Genomic DNA, 15,739 nt, shown 5'->3' on the forward strand with positions numbered 1-15,739 from the left:
CGGGGTCTCTTGACCCCCTCCTTAGAGACTATTCCATGGAGGGCATTTGTCCCACGTGATAAACAAAGGAAAACGAGGAACAGGAATGCCACAGTTGCTTTACCAACCACGGAGTGGTTTCCAGTGCTTGAACCGGGCAAACTAGAAGCGGCCAGGTGAGGGGCAGATGGAATCAGATCAGCAGGGCCTTATGACCTTTCAGCTGCCTCTCTGACTTGCTAATGAAATAGAAAAATAAATCTTCATGCTTGTACATCGCATACACTGGTTGTCCAATTGCTTTTCTGAACTGATCACCTTTGATTTTGATAGATAATACATCGTTCAGCAAATTCCGGGATTTTGTCCAAATTAGAATATAATTTCTCCCCGAAGTGGCCTTGAACAGCGGTCAGCCTGCTTCCTTCTTTGTCCTTGACCTAGCCACTGCAGGACTTGGGCTCTTGCTTCTTCTGACTCCAGGATGAGCATGCTGTCACTCTCTGAGAGGGGGAACATTTTGTTGATCTAGCAGAACTGCCCTGTCGCAGCTCTAGTCTTCTCAGCTGGGCACCCTCACAGAGCCAGCCTCTGGGTAAGAAACTAATTACTTGGACTCCTCCTTCAGTTTGACCTCCTAAGGGAAATAGGCCTGCAGAAGTAACCACCCAGGCGTAGCAGAGCATGGAGCAGGGCCCAGCAATTCCTTCCAAAACGGAAAAGGCTCCTGCGGATAAACCGGTGTGTTTTGTGTTCCCGCCTCATACACAGCTCGGAAAGGCTGGGTTTTAAATAGACAACAGCACATACCCCTGCTTGGGGTAGGTTGCATTAAGAGTAAGGGAGGGTTGAAAGGCAGGGAAGAAAATAGCCTCCCAGCAGCCTTCCTTCCTTGCTTCCTGCCTGGCTCACCCCTTTCCCAGCAAGCTCTGGGGGCCCTATGTCCCCAGACAGGGGCTGGGGAATATCAGGGCAGAAACAAGCCCTCTGGAGGCAAAGGGAGGCTCCTCTGCATTTCCCTTTCCTGCAGGCCTGCCCTGGTTTTTTCATGATGTCATCCATTCATCATTGTGAGCTGATTGGCGGTCCCAGACCTTGGCTAGCTGCCCAGGGCCAGGAGGGAAGAGAGAGATACCAGGGCAAACTTGCAGCAGGCCCCTGAGCATGTGCGGAAATGTTGTCATCAGTTCCACAGAGAAAGACTCGGTGGAAATCAAAGAAGACAGTAAAAGTCACAAGATCTTTTCCAACCTTCCCTTCCCTGAATGCCTGGGAAGAAGTCAGGGGCCTCTTGCCTGTGGATGGGGAGCCAAACCCTGGAGTTGGCCTGGGTGTGGAGGAGGGACTGCTCTGCCAGATGCTTCATTCTCCAGAATTCAACCTATTTCCTGACTCAGTGGTGTTTGAAAGCAACTTTGTCCAGGTACTCTTGGGTCGCTCAGAATGGCACTCCTTGATTCTTCTCAACCTGTTCCCAAGATGTGACCAGGAGAGTCTGTCCCAGAGACTGGAGTGGAGTGAGAACTGGGGCAAGGAGAAGTCAGTGGGCCTGGAATGCATCTGACCCTGACCTTGCAGAGCCCCAGACAGGGCTTCTTCTGCAGACACTTGTCATCGTGGGGACAGAGGTCAGGAGTTCTCTGCTCTGAGTAGAGGACTTGGTATCTGAATCCCTCCATGTGCTTCCTTCTCCAGGGTGTCAGCCCAAAGAGGTGAACAAAGAGGCAGTGAAATGGGCTGCCCTTGGAGGGTTTGTAACAGAAATGCTGATTGGTGAAAGAACAGGAGCAGGGCCCCCGAGAGGGACCAGGGCTCAGAGTCTCTGCTTTCATGAGGTGTCACTGTGCAAGTGACCTGCATGCCCCGAATCCCAGTTTCCTCTATTATAAAAGGGGTTGGACCAACCTGGTTGTTCTATGCAAACACAGGAAGCAAAGGCCCAAGTACAACGGGCACTCAGGGCATTTTTTTTTAAAAGACTTATTTATTTATTTGAGAGAGTGCACGTGAGTGCACTGCGCAGAGAGGGAGGGCGGAGGGAGAGGGAGAGAGCAAGAATCTCAAGCAGACTCCCCGCTGAGCACAGATCCCACGACTGGGTGGTTGGGGGCTCCATCCCAGGACCCCAAGATCGTGACCTCAGCCGAAATGAAGAGTCAGCCGCTTAACCGACTGCACCACCCTGGGGCCCCTCTGTGCATTTTTGTTTCCTTGCCTGCCCTTCCTTTCCTCAGGCCAGGTAGAACCCAGAATAAACAGACCTTGGGGGCTGCAAGGGACCTCACAGTTCAGGGAAAGTGCAGGAGATAATAGGGCCCCTCAAAGAATGGCCTAAGGACAAATTTTTCAAAGAAAACCCAGGAAACAGTGTGGGGAAGAGTCACAGAAACGTGACACAGGTCCAGGAACTCCTGGGCTATGGTTCTTGTGGGCGATTGTTGATAGGAGGTAGTGTAAATACTCTTACTGTTGTTCAACCAACATAGGTTTAAAGATTTTATTTATTTATGTATTTATTTGACAGAGAGAGACAGTGAGAGCAGGAACACAAGCAGGGGGAGTGGGAGAGGGAGAAGCAGGCTTCCTCCCGAGGAGGGAGCCCGATGCAGGGTTCGATGCAGGGCTCGATCCCAGGGCTTGATCCCAGGACTCAATCCCAGGACTTGATCCCAGGACTCGATCCCAGGACCCTGGGATCATGACCTGAGCCAAAGGCAGACACTTAACAACTGAGCCACCCAGGCGCCCCACCAACATAGGATTAAACAGTGGGTCTCAACAAGCATTGATTTCGCCTGCCACTGCCAGGGGGCATTTGGCAACCTCTGGAGATATTTTTGATGGTCCCAACTTGGGCGGGGGAAAGGGATTGCTATTGGCGTCTAGTGGGTAGAGACGGAGGCTGCTACTGACCATCCTGCAGACGCCCCCGCCCCCAAACAAAGAATTAGCCAGCCCCAAATGTGAATAGGGCTGAGGTTGAGAGACCCCTCAGCTAGAATACACTGCTGCTTCTGCCAAATGCTCAGGCTGTGCCCATGGGGCTGCTTTGCAGGTCAGAAAGGGCAGGAACTGGATAGACATCTACAAAGCCTCCAACACCATGGCCCTTGGGGTAACCTCCTCCGTGCCCTGCCTGCCCCTTCCCAATATCCTCCTCATGGCTAGTGTCAAATGGCACCAGGGACAGAGCCAGACATGGAACAGACCATCTATGGCCCCAAACATCAAGCTGAAGAGGTAAGCAATACAGATGGGAACAGAGGACGAGTAGGGTGAGGGGTGGACCCAAAGTAGAGGCTGCTTTGTGACTCAACTCAAAGTAGGGAGAAACAGAGAAGTCGCTGGCAGTGACATTATTATTGTAGACAACAGTAGCCCGAGACAGAGGGTGCACTGGAAGCATTAGGCCAAGCTTGGGGGAGGGGGGCAAAGGGAAGTGTTATGCGGTCAGCAATGAGAAGCCAGTCAACATGACTTCTTTCCTTCCTGTTGCTCTCACCCCACTGAATCCATAGCAAATCTCCCTGCCTCAGGCTGAGGGGCAAGGAAGCAGTGAGGTCCAGCCAATGGAGCACTGATTGGGAGACACAGACTCTAGTCTTTGGTATCCAAATGACTCAAATAAGTTTTGAGTCTCAAGCTATTTGCCTCATCTCAGTTTTCCTGGGGTAAAATGAGCGGAACTAAGTCTCACTTAGAACTGTAACATACAGGAAACTCAGACTCCTCTGGGATGAAACAGCCCTTTCTGATGTTTGAATCTCTTCAAGTAATCTGTAGGATATCTCAAGAATCTCTAGAGATTCCCAGAAGTCCAGGTAAACCCTTCATTTCTCCATGTCAGCTTGGTGATAAACCTCACCTTTATGTTCTGGGTGTACCTATAGAAAGTACAGCCCAGTTCCTTGAACTCTAGCCCCTTTGGGAAGAGTAGTGAAAGCACTGGGGTCAATGAACAGACAAGCTGGAAGTTCCCTTTATACTATCAAGAAGGAAACTGAAAACCCCTATGACCCCAGCCTCCTTATTCCAGGGCTATCTCTCTCAAGCAGGATCCCAGGGAACACCAGCATGAGAATCATGGCAGATTTCAGGGCCACACCCCAGACCTACTGAATCTGAGTTGTAGGGGATATCTTGAGGTGTCTGCATTTTAAACAAGCGCCCCAGGTAAATCTGGTCTCCCCAAAGTTTGAGCACCATGGTGCTAAACATTCTCTCTCCTACCCCCAAAAACCTCAGTCCTGTAGGAGACACTCCTCATTTTAACGAAGTCAGGGTTGGATCAGAAGCCATAGGGTTGCCATGGTGTGTCTTTCCCTTGTGGCTTTAGGATCCTCCCATTGAAGTTTGTGGAGTTCCAGGTCTGTGACCGGCTTCAGCGCATCCTGCGTTTGAGGACAGTCACCGAGAAGATCTACTACCTAAGGCTCCACCCTGACCATCCTGAGACTGTCTTCCACTTCTGGATCCGACTGGTTCAAATTCTGCATAAGGGCCTGTCCATCACCACCAAGGACCCTAGGATTCTTGTCACTCACTGTCTGGTACCCAAGAACAGCTGCAGCCCCTCGGGAGACTCTAACGTAAGTGGGCACCATTGCCACCTCCAGCAAAGGCCAGAGCTGAACTGTGGAGTTTAGGTGAGCTGGTATGTGAGCACCCTGTGAAGGTGATCCCTGCCTTAGGCCTTTGCTAATCAGCTTTATTGAGGTATAATTTACAACCATAAAACCCAGCCTTTTCAAGTATACAGCTCAACATTCTCAGTAACTGTATAGAGTTGGGCAACCATTACTACCATCCAGTTTTAGAAAACTTCCATCACCCTAAAGATTCCCTTCTGCCCAGTTGCAGTCATTCAAATGTCCCTATTTCCTGCCCTAGGCAGCCTGTGATCTGTGTTCAGTCTCTATAAATTCATATTTCTTAGACATTTCATATAAATGAAATCCTACAACATATAGTCTTTTATGCTTGGCTTCTTTCCCTTAGCATGATGTTTTTCAGGCTCATCTATATTGTAGCATGAGGCCAACTCTGTGGCAGAGTCACAGACTATCCGTATTCCTTTTCATTGCTGAATAGCATTCCATCATATAGATAGACCACATTTTGTTTGTCCATTCACCAGTTGGACATTTGCATTGTTTCCAGTTTTTGACTATCATGAATAATGCTGTTATGAACATTTGTGTACAAGTTTTTGCATAGATGTATGTTTCATTTGTCTTGGGTAGATTCCAAGGAATGTAATGGCTGGGTCATGGCATAAGTTTTGATTTAACTTTCATTTTTAAAAAATTTTTTTAAGGTTTTATTTATGTATTTGACAGAGAGAGAGCACACAAGCAGGGAGAGCGGCAGGCAGAGGGAGAGGGAGAAGCAGGCTTCCCGCCGAGCAGGGAACCTGATGCAGGGCTCGATCCCAGGACCCCGGGATCATGACTTGAGCCGAAGGCAGATGCTTAACCGACTGAACCACCCAGGCGCCCCTAGATTTAACTTTTAAAGAAACTGACAACTATTTTTCAAAGTGGCTTACCATTTTACCTTCCCATCAGCAATGCATGAGGGTTTCAGTTTCTCTATATCCTCACCAACCTTGTGTTTCTGCAATAAAAATTCCACCTGGTCATGGTATATATAATCCTTTCTATATGTTCCTGGATTCAGTTTGCTAGCATTTTGTTAAAGATTTTTGCATCTATGTTCATTAGTGATATTGGTCTGTAGTTTTCTTCAGAAATCTTTGTGATACCCTGACTTTGGTCTTGGAGTAGTACTAGCCTCATTGACTGATTTAGGAAGTGTTCTTTCCTCCTCTGTTTTCTGAGTTTTTGAAGAATTGGTATTACCATTAAGTATTTGATAGAATTCACCTGGGCATTTTTGCCCCAGGCCTTAAGATGTGACATCAGACCAATTTGAGCTGCAACATAAACTCCATGAAGGCAAAGGGTTTTTCCCCATCTTCTTAGCTGTTATATCCCTAGTGCCTGGTACAATGCTGACATTCAATAAATAATGAATGAATGCATGAATGACTATGAGCAGCATGCACGGCTAGAGTACCTATGGGGGTATCACAGGCAACAGGAAAGAAAGCAATTTTACCCAAGTGTGAAAAGCAGCTCAACATAGGATTTTTCTTAGAGAGATTAATTTTTTAAAAGATATTATTTACTTATTTGAGAGAGAGAGAGAGCTCCAGCATAAGGGGCAGAGGGAGAGGGAGCCGACTCCCCACCGAGCAGGGAACCCAAGGCGGGGCTTGATCCCAGGACCCTGAGATCATAACCTGAGCTGAAGGTAGACACTTAACACTGAGCCACCCAGGCGCCCAGATAAATTATTTTTTTAAGTATCTATTAAATTCCTACAACAGATATTTGATCCCCCTACCCTGAAATATAAAACCAAGTAGCAGAAGCTTTATTAAAGTTTATAGGAATAGGCTATTCAGGAACGTGTGAAGGTACGTTAATAAGAATAGATTATCTACTAAATTATGTCTAAAGTTTTCAATGACAGTATTATCTTTAAGGCACTAAAGGATATTTATAACAATACAGGCGGTATGATCAGAGATGGCCTCAGAATGGCCTCTCCGAGCAGCTGACCCATCAGCCCAGAGGAACAGCTCGAGTTCCAACACTTTCAGGTCTGGACCGTGATTAGGAAAATGCAGAGACCCTAAGGCCTTAACCACCTGGCTTTGCTTTTTCCCTCCATCTAGTCAGTAGAGAAGAAACCCCAAGCCTCCCAGCCCAGCGAGAGCCTCATGCAGCTGATGGCCAAGGGGGAGAGTGAGGCGCTCTCTCAGATTTTTGCCGACCTGCGCCAGCACAATGAGTTCAGGTACATGCCTTAAATCAGGCCAGCCTGACATCCCTGCTGCAGCCCAGATGGCCTGGGCTGTAAGATCTAGAAACCAAGTCACTTGGAAAAGGAGCAGAAGGAGGAGCATGAAATACTTGCTACCACTCAGGATCCAGGTTTTATCCTCGACTCAGAGTAACCTTTCACCAGTTCTCTTTGCCTTAGTCTCCTCCACAAAGCAAGCATGGTAGGCTCGACTCCAGAGGAATGTTGTACAAAATAAGAAGTAACTCGTCAATAATAAGAATAAGATAATAGCACAGGTGGGAAAGGAAAACCCAATTTCTAATCCTGTTCCTAGTTCTTACGGAGAAATAACTAAAACATTGTCTACTCATTGAGTTCATTTACCCATTCACCTGGCCTCTGCTTGGACTTCAGGGAGCTTCTGTGGTTGCTTTCTAAATGTATAATCCATTCTGGAAAGCTCCATTGTACAGGCTCATCTTCTCCATGCCTGAGGAAATGTCCTTGTATGTGCAGCTGCCTTAGGGTTGACAGGCATTGAGAGCAGTTAGACCACAGGGCACCACGACCAGAGCGCAAAGGTAATGTGGGAATCGGGGTCTGGCAATCTTGATCTGTGGTTTAAAAGGAAAGGGAGGACAGAAGTAAGTTAGTAAATGTCACCAGAAGAGAAAAACTAGGTGTTAGAAAGAAGAAGGTTTTTGTCACAATAGGGACCAGCAACGCAGAGACAGAACCAAAAAAAAAAAAAGAAAAGAAAAGAAAAAGAAAGAAAGGCTTTCCCCCAGTGTTGGTAGTAAGCCAGCAGAGTTGGAGGGGGCAAGCTCACACAGTCCTGGGCCCAAGTCACTGCTCTGACTGTGAGCCTTCAGGCACATTGCTTTACTTTTCTGGCCCTAAGTGTTCAGATCTGCAAAATGGAAATTATGGTAGTGCTGACCTCATCCAGATCTTGTAAGATTAAATGAGCTCATACACAGCAGTACTTGGCATGCTCCTCAGCAGATTTAGGAAGGCAGACGTAAGGAAATCCTCAATAAATATTAACTCGTATTATTAACTCAAGCGTGGGCTGGAAATAGAAAAGTAGTCACACAAGAAAAAGACTTGTTAGTTGCCCATGGCCTAAGAATTTACACGGGAGGTTGTCACTTTGTATACATATCAGAGACTTAACTACAGAGTATAGTTAAGTAATTTCTGGGTAAGATGTCAATATTACTGAGCTGGAGACCCCTGGACTCTAATAGAGCAAGATATATTGAAGCAACTTATTGACCGTCTCAAAATCTGAAATCACGGATTTTTCTTTTTTTATTACTGTTTGAAGGATAGCTTCTGTTTATATTCATGGCCACCATTCAGTCACCTGGCCACCCCCAGCTACAAGGGAGCTGGGAAATGCACTCATCATTGTTCATAGCCATGTGCCTCACACAAAATTAGATGTTCTGCCCCTGAGGAAGGAGAGAAGGAGACTGGGGGCCTGTGGCAATCTCTGGCACAGGCAGCTTTTAATATTTCTGGAAGGTCAGAGGAGACTAAGACCAGAAGAGAATAGGCTCTAACCAGATGAAGGGTGAAGAAAGCTGTAGAGGTTGAGGGATCAAAGGAGGCTTCATCCTGAGGAAGAGACTTGGTGAGTTTAGAAAAAGGGAGGAAAGGCCAGTGGGGAAATGGTGGTGGTGGGAGGATGGAAGTAGAAGTGGGCAGGGCCGAGCCAGGGCCTGGGAAGCGTGGGCATGAATTAAGACCTTAGTGGAGTGGTAGCCTTAGTTGATTTGAAGGGAGGGAGCCTAGGTGTGAAGAGGCCAGCCGGTAAGCTGGGGCAACCTAATCGGGGCTGTCGTGTCCCAGATGGATCGGAGGGCTGTGAGAAATAGGGGATAATGAATTTTTGCTTCACTGTTCTCTCAGTAATTGCTTTGGACAGACATTGGGTTTCTTCTCTTTAATTTCCTAGAACGAAGCCCTGAGTGATGGTTTCTCTCCTCATTCAGGCAGGTTCTAGTCTGTTTGCAATTATGTCAGTTTTTGCACATTGGCAACAACCAGCAACTTACAGCAAATACAATAAAAGGCTGAGACAAAGGACCAAACAGATGCAGTCGCACCCACTCTTCCTCAGCAAAAGCGGCAGCATGGGCTCAGCTCCCCACCCCGCCCCCCTCCCCACTTCCCCTTCCTGAGTTTTTTTCTGGTACTTTATTATGCAGCACACCCACCCGGTGTCGCCACGGTTGGCCTTTTTCATATTTATATCTGCCTCTAAAGCTTTTGCATGAAGAAAAATATAACTGGAAAGAAGATTTGAAATGAGAATTTCATGCTCTGTTCTTTTCCTTTTGACCTTCATTTCCTTGATCCTGAAATGGCTGGAGTTCCAGGAGCAGCAAAAAGACACAGACCAAAAGGGACAGCTCAGGTAATGGAGGGCACAGGGCACCCATGTCTCGGAGAACTTTCTGCTCCACACATGTAGGAATAAGTCCCCCCACCAGCTCCCCATCCCAGCTTTCCCGGATCTCTGTTGTCTTTCCTTATCTTAGTTTGAGTTCCTCTAGGCTCTTTGGCCACCATACTCAATCTGGCAGCAAGTCTTACCAATTTCTTTCTTTGAAATGTTTCTTGTATTCTTTCCTTCAGTTCTACTCCTGCAGATTCTACACTAACCACCTTATCACTGCATGCCTGGCCTGTACAGTAATCTTCTCTAGTTTATTCATTCATTTACTCATTCCAAAACATGCGGTGAGCACTTGGTAAGTGCCCAACACTGTTGAAGGCTTTGGAGTCACAATGAAGAAGGACACAGTACCCCTGTGAAAGGGTTTATAATTTGATGGAGTCAGATGGGTAGATTCTGAAATCTCAAAACCTCTCTTTCTAGGCAACATTCAGAACTCATGCCTGGGGTCCCTCAGGAGCATAGAGACAGGGGTCCCTCACTCCCCCCAGGAGGCTGTTTGGGAAGGCCCGGGGTCTGAGCTGAGGCATAGAGGATGAGTGCAGGCGGGGCTGACTGAAGCAGAGAAGGCAAGGCATTCTTTTTTTTTTTTTTTTTAAGATTTTATTTATTTATTTGAGACAGAGAGAATGAGAGAGAGAGAGCACATGAGAGGGGGGAGGGTCAGAGGCAGAAGCAGGCTCCCTGCCGAGCAGGGAGCCTGATGCGGAACTCGATCCAGGGACTCCAGGATCATGACCTGAGCCGAAGGCAGTCGCTTAACCAACTGAGCCACCCAGGCGCCCCAAGGCAAGGCATTCTAAAAAGAGGCAGAGTCTGGGTGAAAGAGCATGACACATTCTGGAAAGAGCAGCCGGTTCCCTACTTATTGCCAGGTTCTAGTTTACCCCAAATCCACTCATTTTGGCATGCAGGACCCTGCAGAAACTTCCCTCTCTTCCCCATCTCACCCGAACAGTTTCTCCCCCTCAAATAGACGCCCCTTGCCTCATCTTCTTCTCCAACCCAAATCTGCTCTAGTCAAGTATTCGCTATCCTTCCCTGTGCCTTATTCATTCCCTCTGTTCCCTTCCCCCTGATGCCCCACCCTCAATCCTACCCATCCTTGGTCATAACCTCTATGACATTATTCCCTACTTGTTTCATAGGCTTAAGTCTTATTTCTTCAGCCAATACTCATTCTTTTCATGCCTCTGAATTATCTGCAGTGGCTAGCACAGGGCTAGGAACCCAATGGGAGTTCAGTAAATATCCATGTGCCACACCACTAATAAATTATTCCTCCAAATTGGTTCAGGAGGCAACCAGAATATCGTGTTATATTTAGGAATTTAGAGGAATGTGTAGATCGCAGAGAAGCTCTCGACTTTCATCCAAACCAGGGATTCCAACCCAAACGTCTGCAGGTGGTATGAATGGGTAGAGAGTCTAGGTGTCATGTAAGAAATGGTTGACTTTTCTCTCAACTCCGTTGTAAGTTAAACACCAGCTAGGCTGACACTTGGTTTCAGCACTGAGGAGGCAGTAGGAGGTGGTAGGGACGGTGGCGATGAGAAAGTGAAGGTTTCCATGAAGCCTTCAATTGTCACCATGCTGGAACACAGGCCTGGTGTTGCCAGATACTCTGATTTCTCAACAAAAGCCACAAATCTAGATTTTTATGTGACCTATCCCCTGCCCCATAAACACTAACACACAGTCTAGGCTGACACTTAGTGGGCAAACAAAACATATCTGCAGGCCAAATTCAGCCTGGAGGCTGCCAGGTCATTCAGCCCCTGTTCTAAATGGTGAGTAGAGCTGATGCTGGCCCACGTTTTCCCAAGCCTGAGAATGTGTTCTCATGTCATGTGACTGATAATACAATGATGATGCATTGTTTTCACACATACATTCAATCACATACACACTCAAAACACCCCATGAGATTATGGTTGAAGAAGACAGAGAATAAGTCACATTTACTTCTAGGACTTGAGAAAACAGCTGGAATTTCAGAGTCACAAGGTATGTGGTGTTCTGACAACTACCACGCCCAAGCTGTCTTGAGGCTGATTTCAGTGAATTGTCCTAGAATGTTCTCAGGACCCTTCACTCTCCTTGTACCTGAAGGAACCTCTTTTTCCTCTTTGGTCCAGATAGTGTACCCTTTGAGTTTGGGAGGACAGTTATACCCCAGCCTCTGGGAACTTCTGGATGAAAAGAAAGAGAGAGCTACATTGGGAAAAACCAGGGTCCCAAGGCTTACCTGTGTGGCTGAACTTTTCAACTCCCCCATCAGTGGGTAGTGTGGCCCTACTTCAGTGCTTCCCAAACTATAATGTGCAAGCAGTCCCCTGGGGATCTTGTTAAAATGCAGATTTTGACTCAGTAGGTCTGGATGGACCCAAGATTGTGCATTTCTAACATGCTCCCAGGTGATGCCAAAGCTGTTGGGCTGCAAGCCACCCTTTGAGTAGCTGAAGCCAAGTGGACTAAGAACAGGCTCTGGCTTAAGGCCATCTGGGTTCACGGCCATTGCCAGTTCAGCTAGCTGAATCTCTTCGGGAAATTCACTCAGTGATCCTCTCCAAGCATGTTAGTTCCCTCCTTTTACTGGCACTGCCTTGTTCAAAGGATATAATAGTTAAAACATGGGCTCTATTGCCTAACTGCCTGGCTTTGAATTCTGGCTCTGACTCCTCATTATGTGACCACAGGTAAGTGACTTAACCTCGCTGGGCCTCAGAATCCTAGTAAAATGGGAACTAGAGCAGCACTGACCTCTCGGGCTCCTTGTGAGAATTAAAAGAGCATTAAGGTGTGTGGTTGTTTGGAACCATGCCTGGCTCATAGAAAGCACCCCACAAGTGTTGGCCATAACCTGTGAGACTGCTCTGTGAATTAAAGTTACAAACGAATGCATTCCCTTTATGACCTAGAGAAAGATACTCACAGTGAAGACGGCATCCCTTGCACCCGCGACCTCAGTTGGAGAGATTCGCTCACTTATGGAGAGTGGGAAAGAGAGAACCCCTCTGGGCCACAGCCCCTTTCACTCCTCAGCACCCTGGCAGCCTCCACGGGACCACAGCTGGCCCCACTCATATAGGTACTGTGATGGGAATAATCTGATCGCCTTCATGGGACAGCCCTGGAGTTCCATCTCAGGCTTGGGTTCAGGTCCTAGGGGCCTGGGGGTGATTCCAGGAGGCTGTGAGTGGGAGTGGGGGGTGCCAGCCAAAGCCACCTCAATTCTCTTTGTTCCTGCTCTGTTCTTCTCTACCTCCAACTGGGTTGAGTGACACCCTAAATGTGGCAGCTCCAGAGCCCCTAGAGGCTCCTAGGACCTCTTGCCAGGGGCCCTGACAGGACAGAGACCCGGACAACACTGTTGTGGCTAGACCTGCTTCCTCCCTGCTGTGTGGGAGGGGCTGCCTCCTCAGCCGAGTGCCTCTGGACTCTTCCTTTGAGGGAGTGGGAAGCTGGCTTTCCCTTTTCCTTTCCAGAGCTCTTGGGGAGCCCCAATCTTCTGTTGCAGAGAGTGAGAAGGAACTAGGCCAGAAAGGGTCGGGTGGGGATGATCCTTCTCTGGAGCCCAGCCCTTATCTTTCCATGTGCCACAGGCTCATCCACCCATCCATATATTCATTTAGCAAATATGCATTGAGTACTTCCTATGTGCCTCTGCCTGACCAGAGAGAGATCCCTAAAGAAGGTAGGAGTGGTTTGTGTTTTCTCAAGTCAAATAATATTAATAAACCACTAACTCTGACAAGACACCTATTATTAATAGTTGACAATTAAAAAATTACCTTAAGTATCTATGTGTCCACAGAAGAGCTTTTTAGGCAAGCTATGTCTTATTGGACATTCTTCTCTCCTACATTAACAGGAAATTCTATTTGAACCACCTTTTCGCACTGGGGAGAATCTATGCAGCCCTCGCCAACGCCACTCTGCAGCATTCAGCTTTCTGAGGGACTCTGTCTGGATGTAGGGGAGGAGAAAGCTACAACTAAGGAAAAACTAGACTCATCTCACGCTGATAGCATAGCCTTTCCCTGGAGAACCACCTGGGAGCATGGCTCCGGGTAAGAGCATTATTCCAGCATCATTCCAGTACGTAACTCCGGGTCCGTGCCACTACCCATCACACCTTGCCTCCGTTACCACCACCAGGGCAGGCACAAGAAGATGTGCTCTCAGAAGGGCCATGGACAAGAGATGGAGAGAAGGAAGGAAAGGGAGGCAGGACCGGAGGAGAGGGGGACAAGAAACAAAATGGCGGTGAAGAGCAAGGGGAGGGAGAAAGAGAAGAAGGGAGATCTCACAGAGAGGTGGTAAGAAAACAGAAGGGACCTGAATGAGAAGCTGAAAAGGACAAGAGAAGACATACACCACTGAGAGATGCCTCACGAAGCTTCTATTTATCTAATTTAAAACTTGAAAGTAAGGCCATATACCCAAACAAATGTGTTTTCTTCTCTGTGCCAATTATTCTGGATAACTGTGAGGGGCTAAAAACTAATTCCAGCCAAGGGCCTCTCCTGAAGTTTCGTTTTTTCCCCCAGTTTGTTGTTGTTGTTGTTTGTTCCTCCTTTGATTCAAGCTTTGTGCCTTCTTCCTTAGCACATTCCCTAACTTGGACTTGCTAGCCTGGCCCTGGTATTTCAAATGAAGGTTTGGGTTTGAGGCTGCAGAAAGGTTCCTGCAGGAGGCAGTGTTAGGACAAGGTGTGTGAAGGAGGGGGACTTTCTCTTTTGTGGTCCAACTTCTTCAGTTGGCTGTTGTCTCAGTCCTATGGACACTGGCTCAATTTCCTTTGCGTATGACACCCCCTTTTTAATTTTTTTTAATTTTATTATGTTATGTTAGTCACCATACAATACGTCATTGGTTTTGATGTGATGATCCACAATCCATTGTTTTCATATAACACCCAGTGCTTCATGCAGTAAGTGCCCTCCTTAATACCCATCACCGGGCTAACCAATCCCCCCTCCCCCCTCCCCTCTAAAACCCTGTTTGTTTCTCAGAGTCCATAGTCTCTCATGGTTCATCTCTCCCTCCAATTCCCCGCCCCCCCATTTTTCCCTTCCTTCTCCTAATGTCCTCCGCTATTCCTTTCACAAATAAGTGAAACCATATGATAACTGACTTTCTCTGCTTGACTTATTTCACTTAGCATAATCTCCTCCAGTCCCATCTATGTTGATGTAAAAGTTCGGTATTCATCCTTTCTGATGGCTGAGTAATATTCCATTGTATATATGGACCACATCTTCTTTATCCATTCATCTGTTGAAGGGCATCTCGGCTCTTTCCACAGTTTGGCTATTGCGGACATTGCTGCTATGAACATTGGGGTGCATAGGGCCCTTCTTTTCACTACATCTGTGTCTTTGGGGTAAATACCCAGGAGTGCAATTGCTGGGTCATAGGGTAGCTCTATTTTTAAAATTTGAGGAACCTCCACACTGTTTTCCAAAGTGGCTGTACCAACTTGCATTCCCACCAACAGTGTAAGAGGGTTCCCCTTTCTCCACAACCTCTCCAATATTTGTTGTTTCTTTCCCTGTCCATTTTTTGCCATTCTAACTTGTGTAAGGTGGTATCTCAATGTGGTTTTGATTTGGATTTCCCTGATGGCTAATGATGAACATTTTTTCATGTGTCTGTTAGCCATTTGTACGTCTTCTTCAGAGAAGTGTCTTTTCGTATCTTCTGCCCACTTTTTGACTTGATTTTTTGGTTTTTGGGTGTTGAGTTTGAGAAGTTCTTTATAGATCTTGGATACCAGCCCTTTATCTGTAGTGTCATTTGCAAATATCTTCTCCCATTCTGTGGGTTGCCTCTTTGTTTTGTTGACTGTTTCCTTTGCCATGCAGAAGCTTTTTATCTTGATGAAGTCCCAAAAGTTCATTTTTGCTTTTGTTTCACTAGCTTTTGGAGATGTATCTTGAAAGAAGTTGCTGTGGGCGATGTCAAAGAGGTTACTGCTTATGTTCTCCTCTAGGATTTTGATGGATTCCTGTCTCACATTGAGGTCTTTCATCCACTTTGAGTTTATCTTTGTGAATGGTGTTAGAGAATGGTCGAGTTTCATTCTTCTGCATGTGGCTGTCCAATTTTCCCAGCACCATTTATTGAAGAGACTGTCTTTTTTCCATTGCATGTTTTTTCCTGCTTTGACACCCCCTTTAAATGTTGCCATACCTTGTAAGTGCTTGTAAAACCAGCGATTCCACAGAAAGGAGGTATAGCCTCAAAACATAGGTAAGTCAGAGGTTCCAGGCTCAAAGTAAAAGTAAAATGAGAGGTTTGCAAGTTATAGATCAAAGGAGTCACCAAGGAATGTCTGTTACCATGGCCCGTGGACTGGCCACTTTGTTTAAAATGCACAATATTTCACATTCAGTAAAAAATAGACTATGAGCATTTCAACCAACTTTCCAATTG

The 15,739-nt window shown here is 46.8% G+C and overlaps 1 protein-coding gene across 1 annotated transcript; it reads left to right on the forward strand.

The window, feature by feature from the left end:
• Positions 1-392: 392 nt before the first annotated feature.
• FAM71F1 (family with sequence similarity 71 member F1) lies at positions 393-14,149 on the forward strand. The gene is made up of 7 exons (XM_035021060.1): positions 393-1,402; positions 3,035-3,219; positions 4,316-4,568; positions 6,722-6,843; positions 9,213-9,256; positions 12,220-12,389; positions 13,173-14,149. Exons 1-6 carry the CDS (start codon positions 1,154-1,156, stop codon positions 12,387-12,389), a joined length of 1,023 nt encoding a protein of 340 aa, XP_034876951.1. The 5' UTR covers positions 393-1,153; the 3' UTR covers positions 13,173-14,149.
• Positions 14,150-15,739: the final 1,590 nt, after the last annotated feature.

The sequence above is a fragment of the Mirounga leonina genome, unplaced genomic scaffold (assembly GCF_011800145.1).
Source record: "Mirounga leonina isolate KUSES-001 unplaced genomic scaffold, KU_Mleo_1.0 Mir_174, whole genome shotgun sequence".
In the NCBI taxonomy this organism is placed as follows: Eukaryota; Metazoa; Chordata; class Mammalia; order Carnivora; family Phocidae; genus Mirounga; species Mirounga leonina.

Bases quoted from the DNA above. Each gene is read 5' to 3' on its own strand.
- FAM71F1 (XM_035021060.1), top strand. From the start codon at position 1,154: ATGTTGTCATCAGTTCCACAGAGAAAGACTCGGTGGAAATCAAAGAAG. The intron at 3,220-4,315 runs GTAAGCAATACA...TTGTGGCTTTAG, and splicing joins CCAAACATCAAGCTGAAGAG to GATCCTCCCATTGAAGTTTG. The intron at 9,257-12,219 runs GTAATGGAGGGC...TTTATGACCTAG, and splicing joins GACCAAAAGGGACAGCTCAG to AGAAAGATACTCACAGTGAA.